Consider the following 20,887-nt stretch of genomic DNA (forward strand, 5'->3'; position numbering starts at 1 on the left):
TGATGTTTGCCCAAAATTTATTTTATAAGAAAAACTTTTGGTTAAAAAAAAGAAAGGAATAAAGGTATGAAAGGGACTGAGGCCCGGAAGCAGAGTGGTAAGCCCAGCAAGGAAGAGGCCTGGTAGTGGGTCTCCTACATTTCTCTAAATCCTGGGTACCTGCTTGAAGGGGGAAGGTAGGAACTCTAGTGCATGGGTAAGAGACCCCTCAGTGACCAATGACCACTGTAACCTCTTGGCCCAGGGTTGCCAGGGTACTGAGTGTGGGACCCAAAAGCTCTAAACCCAGCTGCCTTTGCTGGGTTCCATCAACGCCTCCAGGACCTCAGTGCAAGGGGGCATGGAAAAAAGAGGGAAAAGGTGGCAGAAAGAGAAAGACAGAATTGATGGTTTGGGATTCTGGGCACCCCATGCCTCAGCCCCTACAAGCTGATGGTACTGAGCATGGGCATGTGAGGTATGGGCTCCCATCACATGGTGCTGACGTAATCTGCGAAGGCCTGGGAGGAGTCCCACGAGTCGCTGACCACGTGACAGGTAGCCCTAAGCCGTCGGATGGCTTCCCTGGCTGTGACTGCGTCCTGGTCCAACCAGTTCTGGAAGAGGCGCAGGTGACCAAAGGCTCCACGGCCCCAGCGCTCCAGTCGCTTCGCAAATTCCAGAAGCCCATCTGGTTTGATGCAGTTGGAACTAGTAGGGGTAAGATGAATTAGATAGCCAGGAAGCAATTAATCCATGGTCTCTATCCCTTTAGCTCCATCCCTTGTCTTCCCTTTCCCCCCATGTACCTGATGTCCAGCTGACAGAGAGAGGAGGATGAATCCTCTGAGAAAACATCTGCCAGGGCCAGCAGGCCAGCATTTCCTGGAGAGAAGAGAAGTACTCATCACTTGTACCCAAGACTTAGACACAAGAGTATCCCAACCCAAGTAAAGCCGAGTAGTGACTAGATTGCAGACAACTACATTCCTCCCCCTTGTCCCTGGTGAAAAGGTCTATGTCTTCACCCAGTATGTTCCTAGGTAAAAGGCCTGGCTCCTTCCCCTCTCCCTCCCCAGGGCCCGGCCCCCACCCAGGCGGTTCCCTGGCAGCCGAAGGCCCTTCAGTGTGGAGTTGCCCTTCATAGCAGCAACCATCTCAGGCAGAAATTGTGCTGGACGCTTCTCAAACAGACGGCAGAAGGAGAAGGTAATCTCTGTCAAGAGAAATTAGAGTGAATTGTGGCTGCGTTAAGATTGCTACTGCCCCTCCTGGTTTTGGTTGGCCTTACTGAGGCATGTGAACATTTTATTGAGGCCCAGGAGGAAGGAATTTGTCCAAGATCTCAAATGAGGCTGGAACTAAATCAGCATCCTCAGACTGAGCCTAACTGGTCCTTGTAAGGAGGTTCTCCTAATGAATAAATTATTCAGGTGTAGTTTTGTTCTCCACTGACGCCCTCTATGCAGAGGTAGGGATCAGAGGCAGATCTCTACCTGGGACAACACATTTCTCCCCCTCTCCCATTTTTGTCAGCCACTAAAAGTAAGAAAAGCTTTGGGTAAAGCACTTAAAAACAATCTTGCATGTTTATAGAAAATCTGGGTACTTGCTTTGGCAGCACATACTCAAACTGGAACAAAAAGCTGGGTTTGGAACTTTGAGAAGGAAGGTAATGCAGAGTGCATATTTTGTAGTTAGGACACAGGCAAAAAAAAAAAAACAAAAAAAACCAAAGTGCTTTTGGTCTCTGATGGAAACAACTGCAGAGTCATAATAAAGACCCAGGAAGCCCGGGTTCTGGCTGAGGATCTTACCTTGAAGAGTCAGATTCTGTAGCAAAAACAGCACCTCACCCTGACAGTCGGCCAGATTCATGTCATGGAAGCTCAGCCTCTTCAGCGCCGAGTTGTATTCTGGATAGGAGGCAGAGGCATGAACCTTGGCTTGCCTAGAGACCAGTGTCGTGGTCCTCCCACCCCCACCCGCCTTGACCCTACCTTTGAGTGTTTGCAACACAAGCCCAAAATCCTGGGGAGAGGCGAAGGTGGCACTATCCAAGGACAGCTGCTGCAGAGAACCTGAGGCCTTCAGTACGGAACAGAGCAGTGGAGCTGGCTGAGCTCCCCTTGGAAATCCCATCTCCAGCTGCTCCAAGCAGTTTTCTGGATATAGTAAGAAGAGAAGATTGCAGCTGGCAATTGTCTACCTCACTCCCCACACTTGTCCCATGATGTTTCTAAGGAATCAAATTATTTATCTGCTTGGTTGAGTGCCTACCCTGTCAACTGCTATACTAGGCTCTGAGTAGAGTATTAAATATAATACTTGCTCATTGCCCTTATGGGGCTTTTAGTTCAGGAGGACTGGCTGCTCTTGGAAACAAGTTTATGAAGTATGACATGGTAGAAGACAACAAAACGAGGGTTATACAAGAGGGGAACCTTAACTCGTCTTCTGTTCTTCATTCAGAACTTATGGAGATACAAGCTGCTTAGTCACTACTGGCTTTATGGCAGTCTGGAAGCTGTCCAACCTAAGGCTATCTTAAAGAATGCAAGACCCAAATGAAACAGATTCCAGACAAGTCAGCAACAAGGTAGAAGGTTTAGACCATTCTCTCAAATGGACCGGCATATCTGTGCTACACACACATACATGCATATACAAACATACACACAGAGCTTCACCTGGAATCTCCTCATCCCCAATTATGTGGCAAGGGGGCCCAGCATTCCCTGGTACAGCAGGGTTCTCCCGCTGGCTTGGGTGGTCAACACGGATAGACAGGACCCGCAGCAGGGGCAGGGCTCGCACGATGGCACGTGTCAGCTCCAGGATGGGCAGTGGTGAGAACAGGTCACTGAGATGTAAGGCCCGGAGGCGGCATCCAGCCTGGCCTGACAAGGCCCTCAGGCTGTCCAGCAGGCGGAAGATATTAGAACCCAGGCCTGTGGCAGGAAAGAGATCAAGTCTGAGCAGGGGTGACATTCAGAGGCAACCTCAAGACTCCCATTATCAACAAATCTTTTGAGCTTGGGGTCAGATTACTTAGACCTGCTTGTCTTAACCACCTATCTCATTTTTTCCTTAGTTAACCCATTGATGCCTGTCGTGCTGGGTTATGCCTACAAGATGTGATGTTGCAGGGCAGCATATGGTTTATGAGCTAAACAGGTAGCAGCAGAGGCCCCTGGAATTCTGGGCAGTTTCCTAAAGAAGCTGGGTCTTGAAGGGAGGATCTTTTGGGTAGAATGGATGGTGAAGGGTCACAGAAGGCTGCAGGGTGAATGGAAGGCTCGCTTACCTAAGTAAGGATTCAACAGATATCTTAGGAAGGTCAGATTAGAGTTTAATGTTTCATGGGCCAACACCTGGAAACAGCAGTCTGGTGATGGCGTAATAGGGTGGGAATGGGACAGAGGCCAAAGTGAAATATGAAGAAAGATTAATGCTACTTAATATCCCAAGCAATCAATTGCTTGGAATCCACTTCCTCATCTGCTTTTGGTTGCATTCATTCAGATATACCCAATGGTGACTAAGCTATCAGGTTTTTCAGGCAGCATGAGCAGAATACTAGTGTAGATTTTACTAGTAATGATTGCCCAGCTGACTCAGTGTAAAGGAGACAGACTAAAGGGAAGTGAGACAACAGGAAGGTGGCATATGCAGGGGTCTGAAAGAAAGGTACAATAGAGGCAAACATTGGAGGGGCTCTGTAAGGACAGGGTCAGACCTACACTTTCAGAATGCTTGAACTGCAGGGAAGGATGGGTTGCACAGTGGCAATATGAAGTCAGGGAAGTGTTGATGGGGTGGATCCAGGTGAGGAAAAGTGTTGAGGCAGAGAAGTTTAAGAGGACCAAATGACTAAAGAGGGTATTCAGTATTTGGAGTAAGTTGGCGGGAAAATGTGAAGAGCAAGCAGCCTTCAGTTTCTTTGGGCAGCTGAGCCTACTGATGTTGCTGAGAACAGCATTAATAGAGTGAAGAAGGTGCATTCAGATTGGGTGTGTTTGGTGGATCTGCAATGTCTGATAATCAGATAAATGAATTTTGAAATTTAGGACAAAGGTCAAAGCTAATGGTTTAGAATGAGAAGTCTAGCATAGTTGGCCATGCAGATTACAGGAGTGGATGAAATCAACTACCAAGTGCATGAAATGGGAACAAGCTCTGAGGAACCTTGAACATTAAGACACAGAAGTAAAGTACAGAGAAGAGTATATCAAGATTTTAAGGTAATGGAAATGAATATTCCACAAAGGATGTAATGGCTAATAGCAAAAATGCTGCCTAGAGTAAAAAGATGAAGTATATAATGGATCTATTAACAAGAGGCCCTCTTGCTGAGCTCACCTCAGAATAGGGGTAGAGGAGAGGCTAGAGTGGGCTGAGAAAGGTAGATACGGTGCAAGTGACTCAAGATTGATGAGCAGGAGTGAAGTCATCAATATTGGAAAAAAGGAGATGGCAGGTTTTGGCAAAGACCAGGTTTCAATTAAATGTTAGAGAGAAGGGAGGCTACCTAAGTAATGGTTTAAGAGAGCTGATTCTGAAGGTTGCCTAGGTTTGAATCTTGCAATTAGGTTATTCTGGGTAAGTTATGTGATCTCAAGATTGTCCTAAGGGTTAAGTATATTGTGAATAGTTAGACTATAACAGACTTTTATAGTGTCATTACTAAGGAATTTGAGAAACAAGCCTCCCTAAGAAAGTGGGAGGTGAGGTATGGATCCAGACAAGTGAAGGAATTAGTTTTAGATGAAGTGTTCCTTCTGTTAACAGGATGTGTGCAAATGCATAGTGTGTAGGCTGGCAGACTTAAAGTTGAAATAGGGATTGAATTTGCTGAGAAAGGAAGAGTGGCAGAATAGAAACTACTGAAAACACCATGGTTCTTATGAAGGTGGTGACTGAGTATATAGCAACAACATGCACAGTTGTCTTTTTCCTTGCAGTACTTAGCAACCTCAAATCATTGGAATTAGCTAGGATTGCAGTTTTACTACCTAAAAGAAAAATGTGGGGAAGTCCTGAGGACTGCCTTGCAGGCTGTTGGTTGATAAACTGTACCCCACAGCTTGCTCTGATGTGACTAGTGAGATCCAACCATAACCCTGGACAGATTGGCATATACTCCCCTGCGCCTGGATTGCCTCCCAGACTAAACTGTGCTCACTCTTCAGTTCCAGCTGACTTGGAAACCTTGCTTCCAACAGTAAGTCAATGCTACAGACTTCATGTGTCTACTGGCCCTGGCAGTCTGCCACCCTTCTGGTGTGTGCCTATCACTTACCTGTGAGTACACAGGAACCATATCTCCAACTTCTGAGCCACACTCCTAATGCCTTGAGGATTAGGTATGTACCTGGAGCTACTGGGGGGACCCATGCCCAACCTCTGCCCTTCCAGGGTGCTCACCATTGTAGGAGAGTGTGAGGCTCTCCAGAGACACCCAGGTGCTCAGCAGGTGGCATAGTGTCAGAGCTGCCTCTGTGGAGAGCGGAACTGTGAACAGCTCCAAGGTGGAAATGCTGCGGAATCTCTGTGAGGTCTCCAGTGCTGGAAGCCCCAGGCAGCCAGGATCTGATCCATCCAAAGCTCCACAAGCCACTTCCCCGATCTCCATCTCCTCACCATCCTCCTTCTCACCAGCCACGATAAAAACAAAGTCATACAGGTCTTCAGACTCTGCACCAGACCCTTGGCGGGTGCGTGCACCCTTCTTCCCTGCAGCTCGCTTGAAACGCTTTAAGGGCTTGGGCTGTGGTGTGGAGCTGGCTGGAGCTCGTTTGGTTGAGGATGTGGAAGAGGAAGCAGAGGCAGAGGAGGTGGCAGCTAGAGCAGTGGGTGGTCGCTTGGTGCCAGGAGCCTCAGAGGTGGCTGGAAGGTGCAGCTCCCTCTTAGGGTCTGTCCCGCCTGCTGTCAGGCTCTCCTGTGCGCTCCGGCGTGTTACTCTTGTGGCAGGTGCAGCTCTCAGCATCTGCTTGGCTTCACTCTTCCGTCGAGTGGCCATCAGGGCTGCAGCACATCGCTCAGCAGCATCTCGGCGAGGCCGGCGAGAGCCCAGCAAGAGGGACCCTTCCTCTCGGGATGGGGCCCGGCCTCGAGCGGCCTCTCCACAGAGGCGACAGGGCAGGCCACCAGGGCCTGGTTGCCAGAAGCCAGCACTCATGGTAAGGATAAGGATGAAAAGAGCTGACTCCGGCACAGGCCAGGAGTATAGCGACACTTGGCTGACAGCCCCGTGGTGAATGAGCTGATGCAACAGCTGCCGGAGTGACTGCTGAGCTGCCACATCAGAGAACAGCAGGTGGCGGAACTTGAGGGTGTGCAGAGAACTAGCCAGGGTCTCCAGAACCCTGCGGTTGGGCTCAGCTACCAGCTCTGTCGCTCCCTGCAGCATGTTGCAGATGGTGAGCTGCCGCACGTGGCGGGAGCTGTGTAGCAGAGGGGAGAATCGCTGGTCACAAAGACGTCTATCAGAAGACACATCGATAGTCCCACGTAGAACATGGGAGAAAAAGGCTTCCATGAACTTGGCCCGCCAACAGGTCACACTCTGAAAGTATAGAACATACCATACATGACATTACATTAAGAGGTTATCCATGAAACACCTCAAAATCTCCCTTTCCCATGGTAAACTTTCTGTCGAGCTACACAATTTATGTGAATTCATACCATTCTCACTGACTCTGATATATTACTGGTGATACCTTTTTACAGGTAAGAAAACAGGCACACAAGCTAATAACGGTAGTTTGCATATTTTAAGACCATAGCATGCTTGTCTGAGAAACGACACAGATTTTACACTATGCATGCACAGAAAGTGTGAAGCCATTTTTGATAGTTTCTAAAGTATGTTTCAATCAACTAAAATTGGGATAAAAAGAACCCTGGACTAGGGGACAGGAGCCAAGGCAAAAAGGTTATCATCAGTGGTTACATAGATAAGCAGTAATCAATATTTGAATCCAGGACGTATGGTTCCGGAGACCATTCTTTGGCTATCAGGTTACACATGCACTCTTACATTCTTGTTTTTAGAATTTGACCAGTTCTATTCAATTTCTACCAGCTTTTTTCAGTCTCTTAGGATTCCACACTTGATCATTAAGGGTTGGATCTTTTTTATTTTATTTTTGTGTGTGCATGTGTGTAACACATTATCATCATTCTTTAATCTGAGGTCCAGTTGGTGAAACCCTTTCACAAAATGGCTGCTGCTGCCTACCACAGATTATTTGCCACATCTTGTTCATCTGAATGCATTGCTGTGGCCAGATTGGTCACTTCACTAACTCACATCTTTCCTACACCTTCCAGACATAGTTCTTTGCTGCAGAACAACAAATGACGACAAGACGTGTAATTTTTTTTTTTTTTTTGGCAGAGAATTCTCCTGGGACTAAGATGCTGGAATACTGTCTTAAAGTTGCATCTTCTATGTGCATGTATTACCCTAACCAGATTAAAGATTCCTAGAGAGCTGGAGCCAAATTTTAGATTTGCCTTCTCCAAGGCAGTAACTGGTTTGATAGATTTGGGACTTTATTTTGTTTAGTAGGATTGTGAATGCAAGTGATCTTCAGCTCTTGGCACACACACAGAGAATTTTCTGTGAGCTTTTAATTTTTTTAAAAAATGCATATGCCAGGGCCCTGTGCAACAACTGACTAGTGGCTAAAGTCCTTGCCTTGCAGCTCCCCACAGTTCCACTTCCATATTTGTGGCCTGGGAAAGCAGTTGAGGATGGTCCGGGGTCTTAGGACTGCACCCATGTGGGAGACCTGGAAGAAACTCCTGATTGAGTTGCGGTCACTTGGGGAATGGGCTAGCGGATGGAATATCTTTTTCTAGGTCTTTCCTTCTCTCTGTAAATCTGCCTTTCAATAATAAATAAATCTTTAAAAGATTCATATGCCAGGTACCCAGATGTAGTGGTTCTGTAGGCTACATATGTAAAGGCCAGCTGAGGGAGAATGCATGTCAGAACTCTACAAAATACAAAGTGAATTTACCACTGCAAAGGCTAATAGGCTGTGATTTTGAGCGTGAACTGGACAGAAGTAGACACAGTAGCGGTCTAAGGTTGCCCCAAGATTAGTCTGTGAGCCTCACCCAGCCTCTGTGCATTACCATCAATTGTATCAGAGGTTCTCAGTAGAAAGTAGGACATTTCTATCCTCAGGCCCTAGTTGTTACCAGACCTTGCCTATTGAGATACCAACTAGGATTGATGTCCTGCTTGAACTAACTGCTTGTTCATTGGCAGCATGGGGGAAAGGAGACAAAAACTTTTGGCAAGCAAATCTCAGCTTTGAGAGGAAGCAGAGGGTGCAACTGAGTCCTTTATGTATTACAGTACCAGTTTTTCTCCAGATTTACTGACCCCCATACCTAGAGTCTTTTTTTTTTTTTTAAGATTTTATTATTATTGGAAAGCCGGATATGCAGAGAGGAGGAGAGACAGAGAGGAAGATCTTCCATCCGTTGTTTCACTCCCCAAGTGAGCCACAACAGGCCGGTACGTGCCGATCTGATGCCGGGAACCAGGAACCTCCGGGTCTTCCACACGGGTGCAGGGTCCCAAAGCTTTGGCCCGTCCTCAGCTGCCTTCCCAGGCCACAAGCAGGGAGCTGGATGGGAAGTGGAGCTGCCGGGATTAGAACCAGTGCAAATATGGGATCCCGGCGCGTTCAAGGCGAGGACTTTAGCCACTAGGCCACGCTGCCGGGCCCATACCTAGAGTCTTGAAAAACCATTTGCAGAACTGTGAAGACTTAATGGATTAATATTGCTCACATAAGTTTAGCTATATGTCAGCTAAGTAAATTTTAAAAGCAATGCAACGGGCCCAGTGTGGTGGCCTAGCAGCTAAAGCCCTCGCATTGAATGCACCGGGATCCCATATGGACACTGGTTCTAATCCTGGCCGACTTGCTTCCCATCCAGCTCCCTGCCTGTGGCCTGGGAAAGAAGTCGAGGACGGCCCAAAGCTTTGGGACTTGGCACCCATGTAGGAAGCTCCTGGCTCCTGGCTTCAGACTGACTCAGCTCCAGCCTCTGCGGTCACATGGGGAGTGAATCATCGGATGGAAGATCTTTCTTTCTGTCTCTCCTCTCTGTATATCTGACTTTTACAATAAAAATAAATAAATCTTTTTTTTTAAAGATTTATTTATTTTATTACAAAGCCAGATACACAGAGAGGAGGAGAGATAGAGGAAGATCTTCCGTCTGATGATTCACTCCCCAAGTGAGCCGCAACGGGCCGGTGCACGCCGATCCGATGCTGGGAACCTGGAACCTCTTCCGGGTCTCCCACACGGGTGCAGAGTCCCAATGCATTGGGCCGTCCTCAACTGCTTTCCCAGGCCACAAGCAGGGAGCTGGATGGGAAGTGGAGCTGCCGGGATTAGAACCGGCGCCCATATGGGAACCCAGGGCGTTCAAGGTGAGGACTTTAGCCGCTAGGCCACGCCGCCGGGCCCGAAATAAATAAATCTTAAAAAAAAAAAAAAAAGCAACAAACATTTTTAGGTCACCCTAATGCTAGGAAAGCTTCTACGGAGGTCAGATGGGCACTATAAGATCTAGGTCCAAAACCTGAAACAAAATACGATGTGGCTATTTAGGGCTATACGGGGCATGCAGCAAATGTAGACTAGATGGTTAAAGCCTGAGATTTTCCAGCTATGTTAACGGTTACACATTTGATGTTTCCACACCCCAGACATGTGATTAACTGTTATGAACTACATGACGTGGTAATGAGAGACATGCTCCAGAGCCACACTGTTTCAACATGAATCTTGGGTCTGCCATTCAGTAACCAGAGGCAGGTCAAGTCACCTTCCTGCCTCATCTTCATGTGTAAAGTGAAAAGCAAACATTGTAGGTCTGCAGAGTAGAGTATGAAAAGTTCTGTCAGCTATCTCACTGGCATTTCATGAATTCATGCATTAACAGGCAGCAGTTCCCTGCGTTTCCGCCCTACTGATAAAATGTCAGAGTTTAAAAATACCTAGCCCAAGTGACTCATTTGCTGGGCTTGTAGAGATGCAGATACTTTTTAAAAAAAAAACATTTATTCTAACTGGGTCATCCTTACACAGGGGTCATGCTAATCTCTGAATCGTTCAAATTTTTATATATGTGCTGCTGCAGCAAGTAAGATTTATTCTTATTGGCAAGATGGAATGAGACAGAAAAATCTTCCATTTGTTGGTTCACTCCCCAAATCATGCGGGTCTCACACATGGGTACAGGGTCCCAAGGCTTTGGGACATCCTCCACTGCTTTTCCAGGTCATAAGCAAGGAGCTAGCTGGGAAATGGAACAGCTGGGACATAAGTCAGTGCTCATATGGGATCCTGGCACTTGCAAAGTGAGGATTTAACCACTGAGCCACTGCACCAGACCCAAGATGCAAAACTTTTTAATTTTCTTTAAAGATATATTTATTGGGCCTGGCACGATAGCATAGTGGCTAAAGTCCTCACCTAGAACGCACCAGGATCCCATATGGGCAATGGTTCTAATCCGTGCAGCTCCACTTCCCATCCAGCTCCCTGGCTTGTGGCCTGGGAAGGCAGTCAAGGACGGCCCAAAGCTTTGGGACCCTGTACCCGTGTGGGAGACCTGGAAGAGGCTCCTGGCTTCGGATTGGCTCAGCTCCAGCCGTTGCGGCCACTTGGGGAGTAAATCATCAGACGGAAGATCTTCCTCTCTGTCTCTCCTTCTCTGTGTTTATCTGACTTTCCAATAAAAATAAATACATCTTTTTTGGGGGGGTTTAATTTTCTTTTTGATGTTTACATAGTTGAACGGGGAGGGGAAGGGTCAAGGGTCAGAGGAAAGTAGGCAAGAACATTATACATCTTGGGGAGGGGAGGTTACAAAGGGAGAACCCAACGCAGCCTACCAACTACCTCAGTACCTGGGAATGGGGAACGGCCAGCAATATCATCCCATGGTCCCTGTTGTGGAGCATGTTTTTTTTTTTATTACAAATAGTTTATTACCGTGAAAAACGAACAAAGGATTATTTTTTTCATTTCAATTCAGAAATATCCAATAGGCTACTATCTCCTACATAGTACTTTAATACCTGGGTTTAATTCATGTATCAAGTAGATCAGGTCCTTAATGTATCAGAATTATATCCCTCTCAATATCTATAATATGATCAGAGTTGTTTTTTTTTTTTTCTTTTTTGGGGGGGAATTTTTCTTTATTATTTCATCAAATACATTTGTGGGTTTTTTTTATGTGACACAGTTTTAGAGGCACTGGGATTCCCCCCACCCCTCCCCAACCCCCCGCCATGGTGGATTCCTCCACCTTGTTGCATTACCACAGTTCAAATTCAGTTGAGATTCTCTCATTGCAAGCATCTACCAAGCATAAAATCCAGCATCTCATTGTCCAGATAAGTTCAGCTGTCTCATGTCTATTTTAATTTTAGTATTTAGCAGTTTATAGCAGGAAACTGGATTGCAAATGCAGCAGCTGGGACTTGAAACAGCACTCTAATAAGGGCTACTGCCTCCCAGGGAGTGGTATAACCTGAATATCTTTAAATATTTAAAATGTATAAAACATTTTATAAAAGGTTTGAAAATAGTTAATGCTTCCAGTATGAGTAAATAGTTATTCTAGTCTTTTGATATTAAATTTTACTGCAATGAATTATGAGTACCTAGTAGCTTCTAATCAAATAATTTAAGAACCCCTAGCAAGAATTTCTGTTCCCACCAACAGCATATTAAATGCAGATTTAACCCATCACTGGCCAACCCTAGGCATTACCTTTTGAAATAAAACATCAAAACAGGACCTAATGTGGTAGCCTAGTGGCTAAAGTCCTCACCTTGGACGTGCCGCAGGATCCCATATGGGTACTGGTTCTAAACCCGGCAGCTCCAATTCCCATCCAGCTCCCTGCTTGTGGCCTGGGAAAGCAGTCGAGGACGGCCCAAAGCCTTGGGACCCTGCACCCATGAGGGAGACCTGGAGAAAGTTCCTGGCTTCTGGCTCCAGATCAGCACAGCACTGGCTGTTGCAGTCACTTGGGGAGTGAATCACCGGACGAAAGATCTTCCTCTCTGTCTCTCCTCCTCTCTGTATATCTGACTTTGTAATAAAAATAAATAAATCTTAAAAAAAATAAACATCAAAACCAGACTACGAACCTAAGTGGTAAAATTTTACTTTTCCCTTTTATTCATCTATAACACTGCATATTTTTCAGTTTACTGGAGATTTGTATATTTTATGAACAGTACAGAACTTTATTCATTTTATTTGGAAGGCATAATGACAGAAGAGGCAGACAGGTCTTTCATCCACTGGTTCACTCTCCAAATGGCTGTCACATAGTGTCGTCACATAGGTGACAGACCTATTAGCAGGTAGCTGATCAGAAGCAAGCAGCCAGGACTCCAGCCAGGACTAGGAGATGTAGGCAGTGCAGGCAGCAGCTTCATCTGCTCTGCCTGTGTTGGCCCTTGGGATGTTCTTTTTCTCAGGTTCTGTTTTCTTTTATTTGATACAACTTGCTGCAAATCCCACCCTCAACTTTTTTTCTATGATTTTTGTTTTTTTAAATGAGAAGTAGAGCAACAGTGAGAAAGAAGTATGTTTCATCCACTGGTTTACTCAGGCATTTGCAAAGGTTGGGGCTGGGTCAGGCTGAAGAAGCTAGGAGAGCAGGGATATCAAGCTAGGTCTCCCACATGGGTTACAAGTGTCCAATACTGAGCCATTGCTTGCTGCCTCACAGAACATACATAAGCAGAAAGTTCAATTTAAAGTGGGAAACCAGGATATGAACCTAGCATCCAATATGGGATCTCATGTGGGATCCACACCTAACCACTGACTGTTCCACAATATTCACACCTTTTAAATTCTGCTTAGGGAACTGATATTTTTGGTGGTTAAATATGTTCATATTTTCTTCTGTGGTTCTGCATACTTCAAAGTTACACTCTTTCCATCCCGAAATTAGCTATCTAGTCATCTTTATTCTTGTTTTGTGCTTTTGTTTTTTAAAATTGTGAGAGACAGAAAAAGATCCCTTTGCTGGTTCAGTCTTTAAATGGCCACAAAGGTCCTGTGTTGGGCCAGGGGCTGAATCCAGGAGGGGAACTCAACCCACCCAAGAGGGGTGGCAGGAAGTCAATCGTTCGTGCCATCACTGCTGCCTCCCAGGGTCTGCACTGAGTTAGGAGCTGGAGCTTGAATACTTTGGGATGTGGGTGTCTTCCTTTTCTTCCTTCCTTCCCTTCTCTCTCTTTTTTTTTTTTAAGATTTATTTTTATTTGACAGGATGATTTACAGAGAGGAGAGACTGAGAGAGATCTCCCATTCTTTGATTCAGGACTTCTAAGTGACTGCTGGGACTCCTGCCTGGGACCTCCCAAATGTTCTAAAAAACTCGTAGTGAAGAAAAAAGCTTCCTTTTTCTCAGGAAGCTTCTGGTAACATTGGGGAGAAAGAACTTTTCTCTAAGAGAAAGACAATAATATAATATTCATACGTTGATCACCAAATTGCCTGTAAAATACTTGCAAAGACTATATGTGATATCCTTAAAGATGGCAAAAGGCTGTTACTGTTTTCTAGATTCTTGCATACACTTTGCTTTCTCATAAAGTCTGCTGACTAAGGATTTTGCTAGGTCTTAATGTCCTCATCCAAGGGTTGCAGTCCAAATCTGGAAGTGTAAAAGCTGAAGGATATGGAGTTAAATAGCATGAATTCAGTATGTCTCCTAAAAATTGTACATGCAATTCTAGATACCTGTTTTTTTTGTTTGTTTGTTTGTTTTAATTTGGGGGGGAATTGTCATTTAGCCTTACATAAAAAGCCCAGCTCAAACGTTATATTCTAGAAAAGGCCTTCTTTCTTTTAAGATTTATTTATTTGAAAGGCAGAAAAACAGAGGGAGGGATAGATGTAGACTGATCTATCATAGGTTGGTTCACTTCCCAAATGCCTACAACAACAGGATTGGTCCAGGCTGCAGCCAGGAGCCAGGGTCTCCTATGTGACCAGCAGGAACCCAAGTACTTGGGTCATCATTATCTGCTGCCTCCCAGGCATACTGGGAAGCAGAGGCAGCAGGACAGAAAAGGTGGTGCTGTGGCTTGCGCGTTAAGTTGCTGCCTGCATTACCAGCATCCCATATAACCACAAGTTTCAGTCTAGTGTACACTTCTGAGTCAGTCTGCTGCTAATATATCTGGGAAAGCAAAAGAGGATGGTCCAAATACTTGGGTCCCTGCCACCCTCCTAGTTTTGGCCTGGCACACCTCTGGGTATTGTAATCATTTCAGTAGTGAACCAGGTGGAAGACATCCTCTCTCTCTAGTTCTAACTCTGCCTTTCAAAAAAGTAAATATATAGAAAAAAAAAAAAAAAAGAAAAGAAAAAAGAAGCATGCACTCTGCTTTCTCTGTCGATTTCCTGCTACCCTTTTTCATACCTCTTACTCTAGCACATATATTTGTATGTTGTCCCACTAAACTCAGAAGATCTTCAAGATTGAAGATATGTCTGTGCTTATGATAGCCAGCAAAAGATAGAGTATAGTACGTGGTAAGTTATAGTAAATGTTTATTAAACCAAATTTATCATTTCAGCCAATTATGTAGCAGCAACAGAAATTCTGTTTAACAAGAGCCCCAGTGATTTCTATCTGAATCAGTGAATAGCAGAATCTCAGGGACAACAGAAGCCCTAAGAATAACTTGTCCAACCCCTTCTGCAATGCTGAATTCCCTGTACAACACCTTTGTGTGAAGTAGTGATCCAGACTTTATTTGACCACTTAATGATAGAATGCTTTTTACCTGTACAGCTAGCTTGTTTCATCACCAGTAAGCTCAGAGTTGACAAGTTGTTCCTTCAGCTTAGGAAAGATGCATTCTCTGTAGCTTCCACCCAGAACAAGTCTACTGGTTCCTCTTTCATGTGGCAACCATTCACATATTTTAAGATGCTTCGTGTCTCCCAAGTCTTTTTCAGGAATAGCATCTCCAGTCTTCCAAATGTGACTCACATGATCTTGGACTTCTTTGTCCATACTCCAGGGGTAGCCTGGACTCTGCAAAGCCAGGCGGGACTATTGTCCCTCTTGGTTTTCAGCATATCTTGTATGTACATTAGCTTGCACGGCTCAGAGCATAGTCACTGTGAGTGGCTTCAGCACACTGTAGAAAAATCCGGATTCTTTTCTACATGCACTCCTGTGGAGTCAGACCCTGGTATCCTCTACCCTGAGGCCATGCAACTGGAATTTTTTAGACTTGGTGAAAAGTTGGTTTATCATGTGAAATTTCATGTTGTTAGGTTTGATTATTATGTCAACTCTGACAAGAACTCTGACAATCTTGGTTCTGCCATCCATTGTAATCACTACATTTCCCTATTTTGTGTCCTCTGTAAACATGGTGAGCAAGCAAGTCAGTGACAAGCGCACAGTGAGTCAGAACTTTGTGAGAAGTTGTCAGAGCCCTCCTCTCAAACCCAGTCCATCCCTGCCCTTGCACTTTACCCGCACCCAGCTTTATCTGTGTGCTACTCCTACTTTCACTGTGCAAAATCAGACTCCAGTGCTACCTGGTGCCTCAACTTACTTCCAGACTGGAAGGCCTTGTCTTCATCAGTTCATCCCAGAGTCGGCGCCAGATGGCCTGAGTGGAGAGGCCTGTAAGGAGAGGTATCACACTTACTTGGCTGTTTGCTGGCCACTGCAAGTGAAGTAATTAGACTTTCATGCTGTCCTCTGGTTCACAGGAGCAATACAGCAGTGTTTAAGAGTGCTGGCTGTAAGGACAGACTGCCTGTGAATGTCAGCAAACTACACTCCAGCTATGTGCCTAGGCAACTTACTTAATTTCTCTCTACCTCAATTTTCTCATCTCTACCTCAAATGTGGTTAACATCAGCTATTACAAAGGGTTGTTAACAGAATTACATGAGTTTCTTTATAAAGCACCTAGAATAACACTTGGCACACCAGGATCAGATTAATGTTAACTGTTAAAGGATGTGTCCAAGGAGGGAAGGCAGCTTGGTAAAATAAGGAAAAATCTGGGTTCTATTCCTAGCTTTGCCATTAATTGTAGCATATTTGCATCTCATTTTTTCACTCTCACAGGAATTTTATATATATATATATATATATATATATATATATATATATATATATATATATATATATGAGTGCTTTGTGTTTCACAGGACATTGTGCATTATCTTATCAGAAAGAAGGTATGAAAATAATTTTTGAAAAGTATGAAATTCTATGAAGTTATCAGGTATAATATACACCTGAAGAACAAAAGAGCACCTTGCTCATAATCACTGGGAGAATCAGGAAGACACTCACCTTTCTTGAGGGCAGTTTCTTCAATCCTCTCCAAGTAGTATATATTAAGCAGAGGTAAGATACTTTGAAGTATTGGGCCAGGGAGAGCTACAAAAAAGAAAATAAAGTTTATTTTTTCCTCCCTGGGATTCCATGCATTATTTATTCTATTGGCAAGGTAGACTTCTCATTTAATAAATGGAATTTATAGAAATTAACAAGTCTGTTCCAAGTTTTGGTCTACTTACCTTCAGTCACTCAGTTAGCAACTGGAATTATAGAGGCAAGAGTAAAATAATACCCATAACAAGCTGACCTGCTCATTTAGGATCTGGTTAATGCATAATAAACCCTTCGCATTAAAAAGGTACTACTGAGGAACAACAATACAGGCAACATAGTGCAGCACTTAAACTGCTGCTTGGGATGCTGACGTCCTTGCGGTAGTGCTCTTCTAAGCCCTGGATCCTCTGCTTCTGAGGCAGCTTCTTACTAATGTGGCTGGGACAGGAGTGGAAGATGGCTCCAGGGCTTAGCTTCCCATGATCTTCGTGGACACTCCCAGGGAGGTGGGGCTTTCTGGCTCCGGCCTGGCCCAGTTAATGGCGGTTGCACACATTTGGAAGTGACCCAGCAGAGGAAAGATCTCTCTCTGTCACTCTGGCTTTCAAATAAACAATCATTTTTTTTTTTTTAAAACAAAGACTTACTGAATGTGTGATAAAAGGTTCTTCATAATCTCTATTAACTTCAACTCCCTGCTTAGCCTTCGACACTCCAGCCACACTGAAGTGCCTTCTTTGTTGACTTGACATATCAGGCTCTTCTCTGCCTCTGTCACGATGTTCTCTCCAACAGGAATGTCCTTGTCCCTTTAAGCATTTTTAATCAACCTCTTAACTTTCAAGTGTCATATGTCCTTTATTATGGCTTTGGGAAATTTCTATTCTTCCAAACTAAGCACTTCTATCCTTTGGGCCACTACTTTGGCATGAACTAGTATTTTCCAATAAAGAGTAAAAGATAATTAATCTCTAAACTCCAAATTCAGTGTATCTTAAAAATAAAAGCTGCTCTCACCAACTTTTCTAGTTCTGAGAGGGATTACATTATAACAGCTGAAGGGCTTAGTTTCTGAAGTTGGACAAATTTGGGTAATTTCCTAACTGTTGTGAATCCTTAGATAAATTCTTTAACTTCTGTAAGCCTCATGTTTCCCAATTTTAAGATAGAGATGGTGGTAATAACCATCTCCTAACGTTGTTGTGAAGATTAAAGGAGATTATAGCTGTAATCTGTTTAGGATAATGTCTTGCTATAAGAAGTTCCCTAAATGTTGGCTGTTATTTTTATCCTGTCAGTAGCACATCTGTTGAAGATTTAGGACCACATAAGAACCTCCTTTACTTGTGTAATAACTGAATTTCAATATCCAAGAATTTATTACAATTCTTTATGCATAGTTGCTACTTAACAAAGATGCTGAAAGTGGTAGCTTCCCTGTGCTTGTGTGCTTACACAATCCACATCAGCTCTCATGTGGACTATTACAACAGCCTAGGGCTCTCCTTACCTTCAGCCTGAGTCCACATTCCCTATCAGAGTTCCTGAGTTTGAGGCCCAGCTCTTTTCTTGATTCATTTCCTGCTAATGCTCACCCTGGGAGGCAGCAGGTGATGGCTCAAGTAACTGAGACCCTACCTATATGTGAGACACAACTTAAATTCTGGGCTCCAGGCTTCAACCTAGCCCAGAATCACATTGGAGATGGGGGGCAGTGAATCAGTGAATAAGAGCTCTCAGATAAGATTAAAGGAAACAATGTGCAACTGACAAACGGTAAAACACGTTTAAAGAAATAAATAACACTCCAAGGCTCTACCACAGTCTAATTTCATGCCCTGTCATTCAAGGCATAATACACATTATTCCACTTAAGTTTCTTGTTGCCTCTACTCACTCCCCGCTTCCCCACTCCTTACGCTAAGCATGCTAGTACACTACATCTATGAAGCCTTTCCAGGTTTTGTCTTATCCCACACTGAGACTTCTCCAAAACAGCACTGCTTAGCAGGCCTGTTTCTTGGCCCTTCTCCTAAAAGGCCATATATATACCCTCCTTTCCCTCCATTCTGACCCCTGTTTAGCCGTTCCTTCTCAACAGCCACAAGAATTCTCGTGTGTCCTATTTCAAACTCCTCTGTTTCTCCAGGCTTCATAAGACTAGTTTTTCACTTGCTTCCAAGCTGTATTGTTCATGCTTTCTCTTCCCAATTTGGGGTCTCCACAAGCATTTGTCTCCCGGTTCTAGACAGGTTTGGCATCCAGGCCCTCTCTGCCTTCGCAGGCTTTCCCCAGCCCTTTCTGAGTGCCCTGCTTATTTCCACAGGGAGTTTTCTCTCTGTTTCCTGACCCTTTTCGCCTTGAGGTTCAAGGCCTCTCCCAACCACCAACCCCCGCAGGGCACTGTAGTGCTCCACTCTCACCATCAAGGGCCTCCAGGACCACTCTCCAGAGCCTTGGGATTCATTCTGGAGAAGACACAACCCCTGAACTCCAGGCCCGCTCCCCCCCCATCACCTCCACAAAGTGCAACCCAGTCCCCCTCCCCCACATCTCCTGCCCCCCTCCCCCCCGTAAGGCCTCAAGCCCTTACTTCAGACCTGACCAAGGCCTTACTCACAGCAAACACAATCCCAGACCCAGAGCCTGCATTCCTGTACCCCTCTTCTTTCAAGCCCTGGGCCCAGGCCACGATCTCAGCTCTCCTTACTCAACTTCGGCTCTGGCCTCTGGACCCCTCCCCCTCACACCACCAGTCTGTCACAGGCTCAAGGCCTCCCTGGGCCCTTTTGCAGCCAAGGCCTGTGCAGGCCCTGACCTCCTTTTTCACTTTATCAGATCCAGGTCCCGTCCCCTATTCACAGACCAGCCCACACCCAGCCTCCTCTGGCCCACAGGGGAGCAGGCCTTGCAAGTCTTTGCTCCAAGGCCCGCAGGACTCCCAGGCCCACCAGCCCAGCTGGCCGATTTGCCCTTCCCCGACGCTCATCCCAGGGCCCCAAGCCGCGCACCTTCACTGCTCATCCTAGATGTCCACCGCAGCCGTGCCCTGTGCTCCCGGCCAGTCCTCACGTCCAGGGCCTCCGGTCACTTCCATTCGGACCAAGGCCTCTCCGCGGCGACGCACCCCTCCCATTCCGGCCGGACAGTCAGCACTATTCCCAGCCTGGGGCCTCCTCGGCCCTTCCCGCCGGCCAGACGTTCGAACCGGCCGGGGCACCCTCCGTCCGCTCCCCATCCTCCCCGGGAACTCCGGCGTTCCCAGCCCTACGGGTTGCAGCGCCGCTCCGCCGAGCACTGGAGGCCCGGGTCGTCGGTGCGCTCCCGTCCACCCTGCGCCGTCAGACAGGCCGCGGAGACCCGAGCCCTTCGCTCTGTCCCTCAGCTCCGCTCCCCTGCTCTGCAATCCGCGGCCGCACCCCCCGCGCATCGGCTTGGGCTGCAGAGCCCGGACACCCATCGGGGTGTCAGGCCGATGCCTGGGGCTCCGGGCCCTCAGTCAGACTGGGTGGCCCCGGGCTTGGCCTCGTTGCCTTAGGCCAGGCCTCTCAACCTCGGCCCCGGGCCGGGACAGCAGGGCTATCCCTTGCACGTCGGTTCCACATCCGAGCACTCCACAACTCAAGTCAGCCGAGCGTCAGTTCGGAGCGCACGGCTCCGGCTCGCCAGCCCAGCCTCTGTCGCCCGGGCCCTGCCTCCTTCGCTCTGGCCCGGGCCTCCTGGCCTCGCCCCCCTTGCCCCTGAGCCAGGCCGCCTTGCAGGTCCACCTGCCCATTTAAAGTCCTCTTTTACTCTATCCAGCCCTGACAGTCACGGAATTCATGCTCCGATCCCACAATCCGGGTTCCAGTGCCCGGGGCCGGGCCTTGCCCCGGGCCTCCCGGCCTCGCCCCCCGCGCCCCCCGGCCGCCCCCCGCTCGTTACCGGAGGTAGCCCCTCACCCCGCGACTTACCCCACACCCCGCTCTCCAGAACCCCCATATGGGCGCTCACCGCCCGCCCGCACAGCTCGAACAGGGCGGGGGGAGCGCTGGGGCCCGAGGCCGAGCTCTTCGCTGGCGCCGCCTCCCGGGACGTGGCCTCCATGGTCGTTGCCGCCGCTACCTCACAGAACCAGCAACTCCGGGCGCGCCAGGCCTCGGGCGCCGCCATCTTGGGGAGGTGCGCGAGCCCGAGCGCGGCGTCCGCTGACCGCCATCTTGAAAAGGTCAAGCAGTTAGGACGGTTCCATGACTAAAATAGGTGAGAATGGAAAATACGCTAAAGAAATGTCGAGTAAGTTAGTACACCTTCCACGTCTCTTAGGAGCTGCTATTTTAAGTAAATTCGTATGTCAATACACTATGGTCTGCAGTGACTGAAGGGATGTTTCTTCTTAAAATATTCTCAGGCACATATATCAGCTCCCCCTACCTTCTGCCTCTGGCCAGTAGTACATGCCAATCAGACCGT

The 20,887-nt window shown here is 46.6% G+C and overlaps 1 protein-coding gene and 1 pseudogene across 2 annotated transcripts; both read right to left on the reverse strand.

Moving 5' to 3' along the window:
- LRRC41 (leucine rich repeat containing 41) lies at positions 1 to 20,881 on the reverse strand. Of its 2 annotated transcripts, none has more exons than XM_004599422.4 (10): positions 20,389 to 20,881; positions 16,394 to 16,480; positions 15,639 to 15,709; positions 5,407 to 6,547; positions 2,670 to 2,930; positions 1,980 to 2,144; positions 1,797 to 1,895; positions 1,073 to 1,195; positions 789 to 864; positions 1 to 690 (listed from the first exon to the last, which is right to left on the reverse strand). In XM_004599422.4, the coding sequence occupies exons 1-10, from the start codon at positions 20,585 to 20,587 to the stop codon at positions 471 to 473; spliced, it is 2,442 nt and encodes an 813-aa protein (XP_004599479.2). In that variant the 5' UTR covers positions 20,588 to 20,881; the 3' UTR covers positions 1 to 470. The 2 variants fall into 2 exon arrangements, with proteins under 2 accessions (XP_004599479.2, XP_058536723.1); XM_058680740.1 differs by lacking the exon at positions 20,389 to 20,881 and adding an exon at positions 19,447 to 19,804.
- LOC118758700 (U6 spliceosomal RNA) lies at positions 10,070 to 10,164 on the reverse strand (annotated as a pseudogene).
- Positions 20,882 to 20,887: the final 6 nt, after the last annotated feature.

Source organism: Ochotona princeps, chromosome 2 (genome assembly GCF_030435755.1).
Source record: "Ochotona princeps isolate mOchPri1 chromosome 2, mOchPri1.hap1, whole genome shotgun sequence".
NCBI classification, from domain to species: Eukaryota; Metazoa; Chordata; class Mammalia; order Lagomorpha; family Ochotonidae; genus Ochotona; species Ochotona princeps.

Coding starts and splice junctions, on each gene's coding strand:
- LRRC41 (XM_004599422.4), bottom strand. CDS start 20,587: ATGGCGGCGCCCGAGGCCTGGCGCGCCCGGAGTTGCTGGTTCTGTGAG. Junction 1,896..1,979: donor TGTGTTGCAAACACTCAAAG/GTAGGGTCAAGG, acceptor CCTCCTATCCAG/AATACAACTCGGCGCTGAAG. Junction 865..1,072: donor GCTGCCAGGGAACCGCCTGG/GTGGGGGCCGGG, acceptor TCTTCTCTCCAG/GAAATGCTGGCCTGCTGGCC.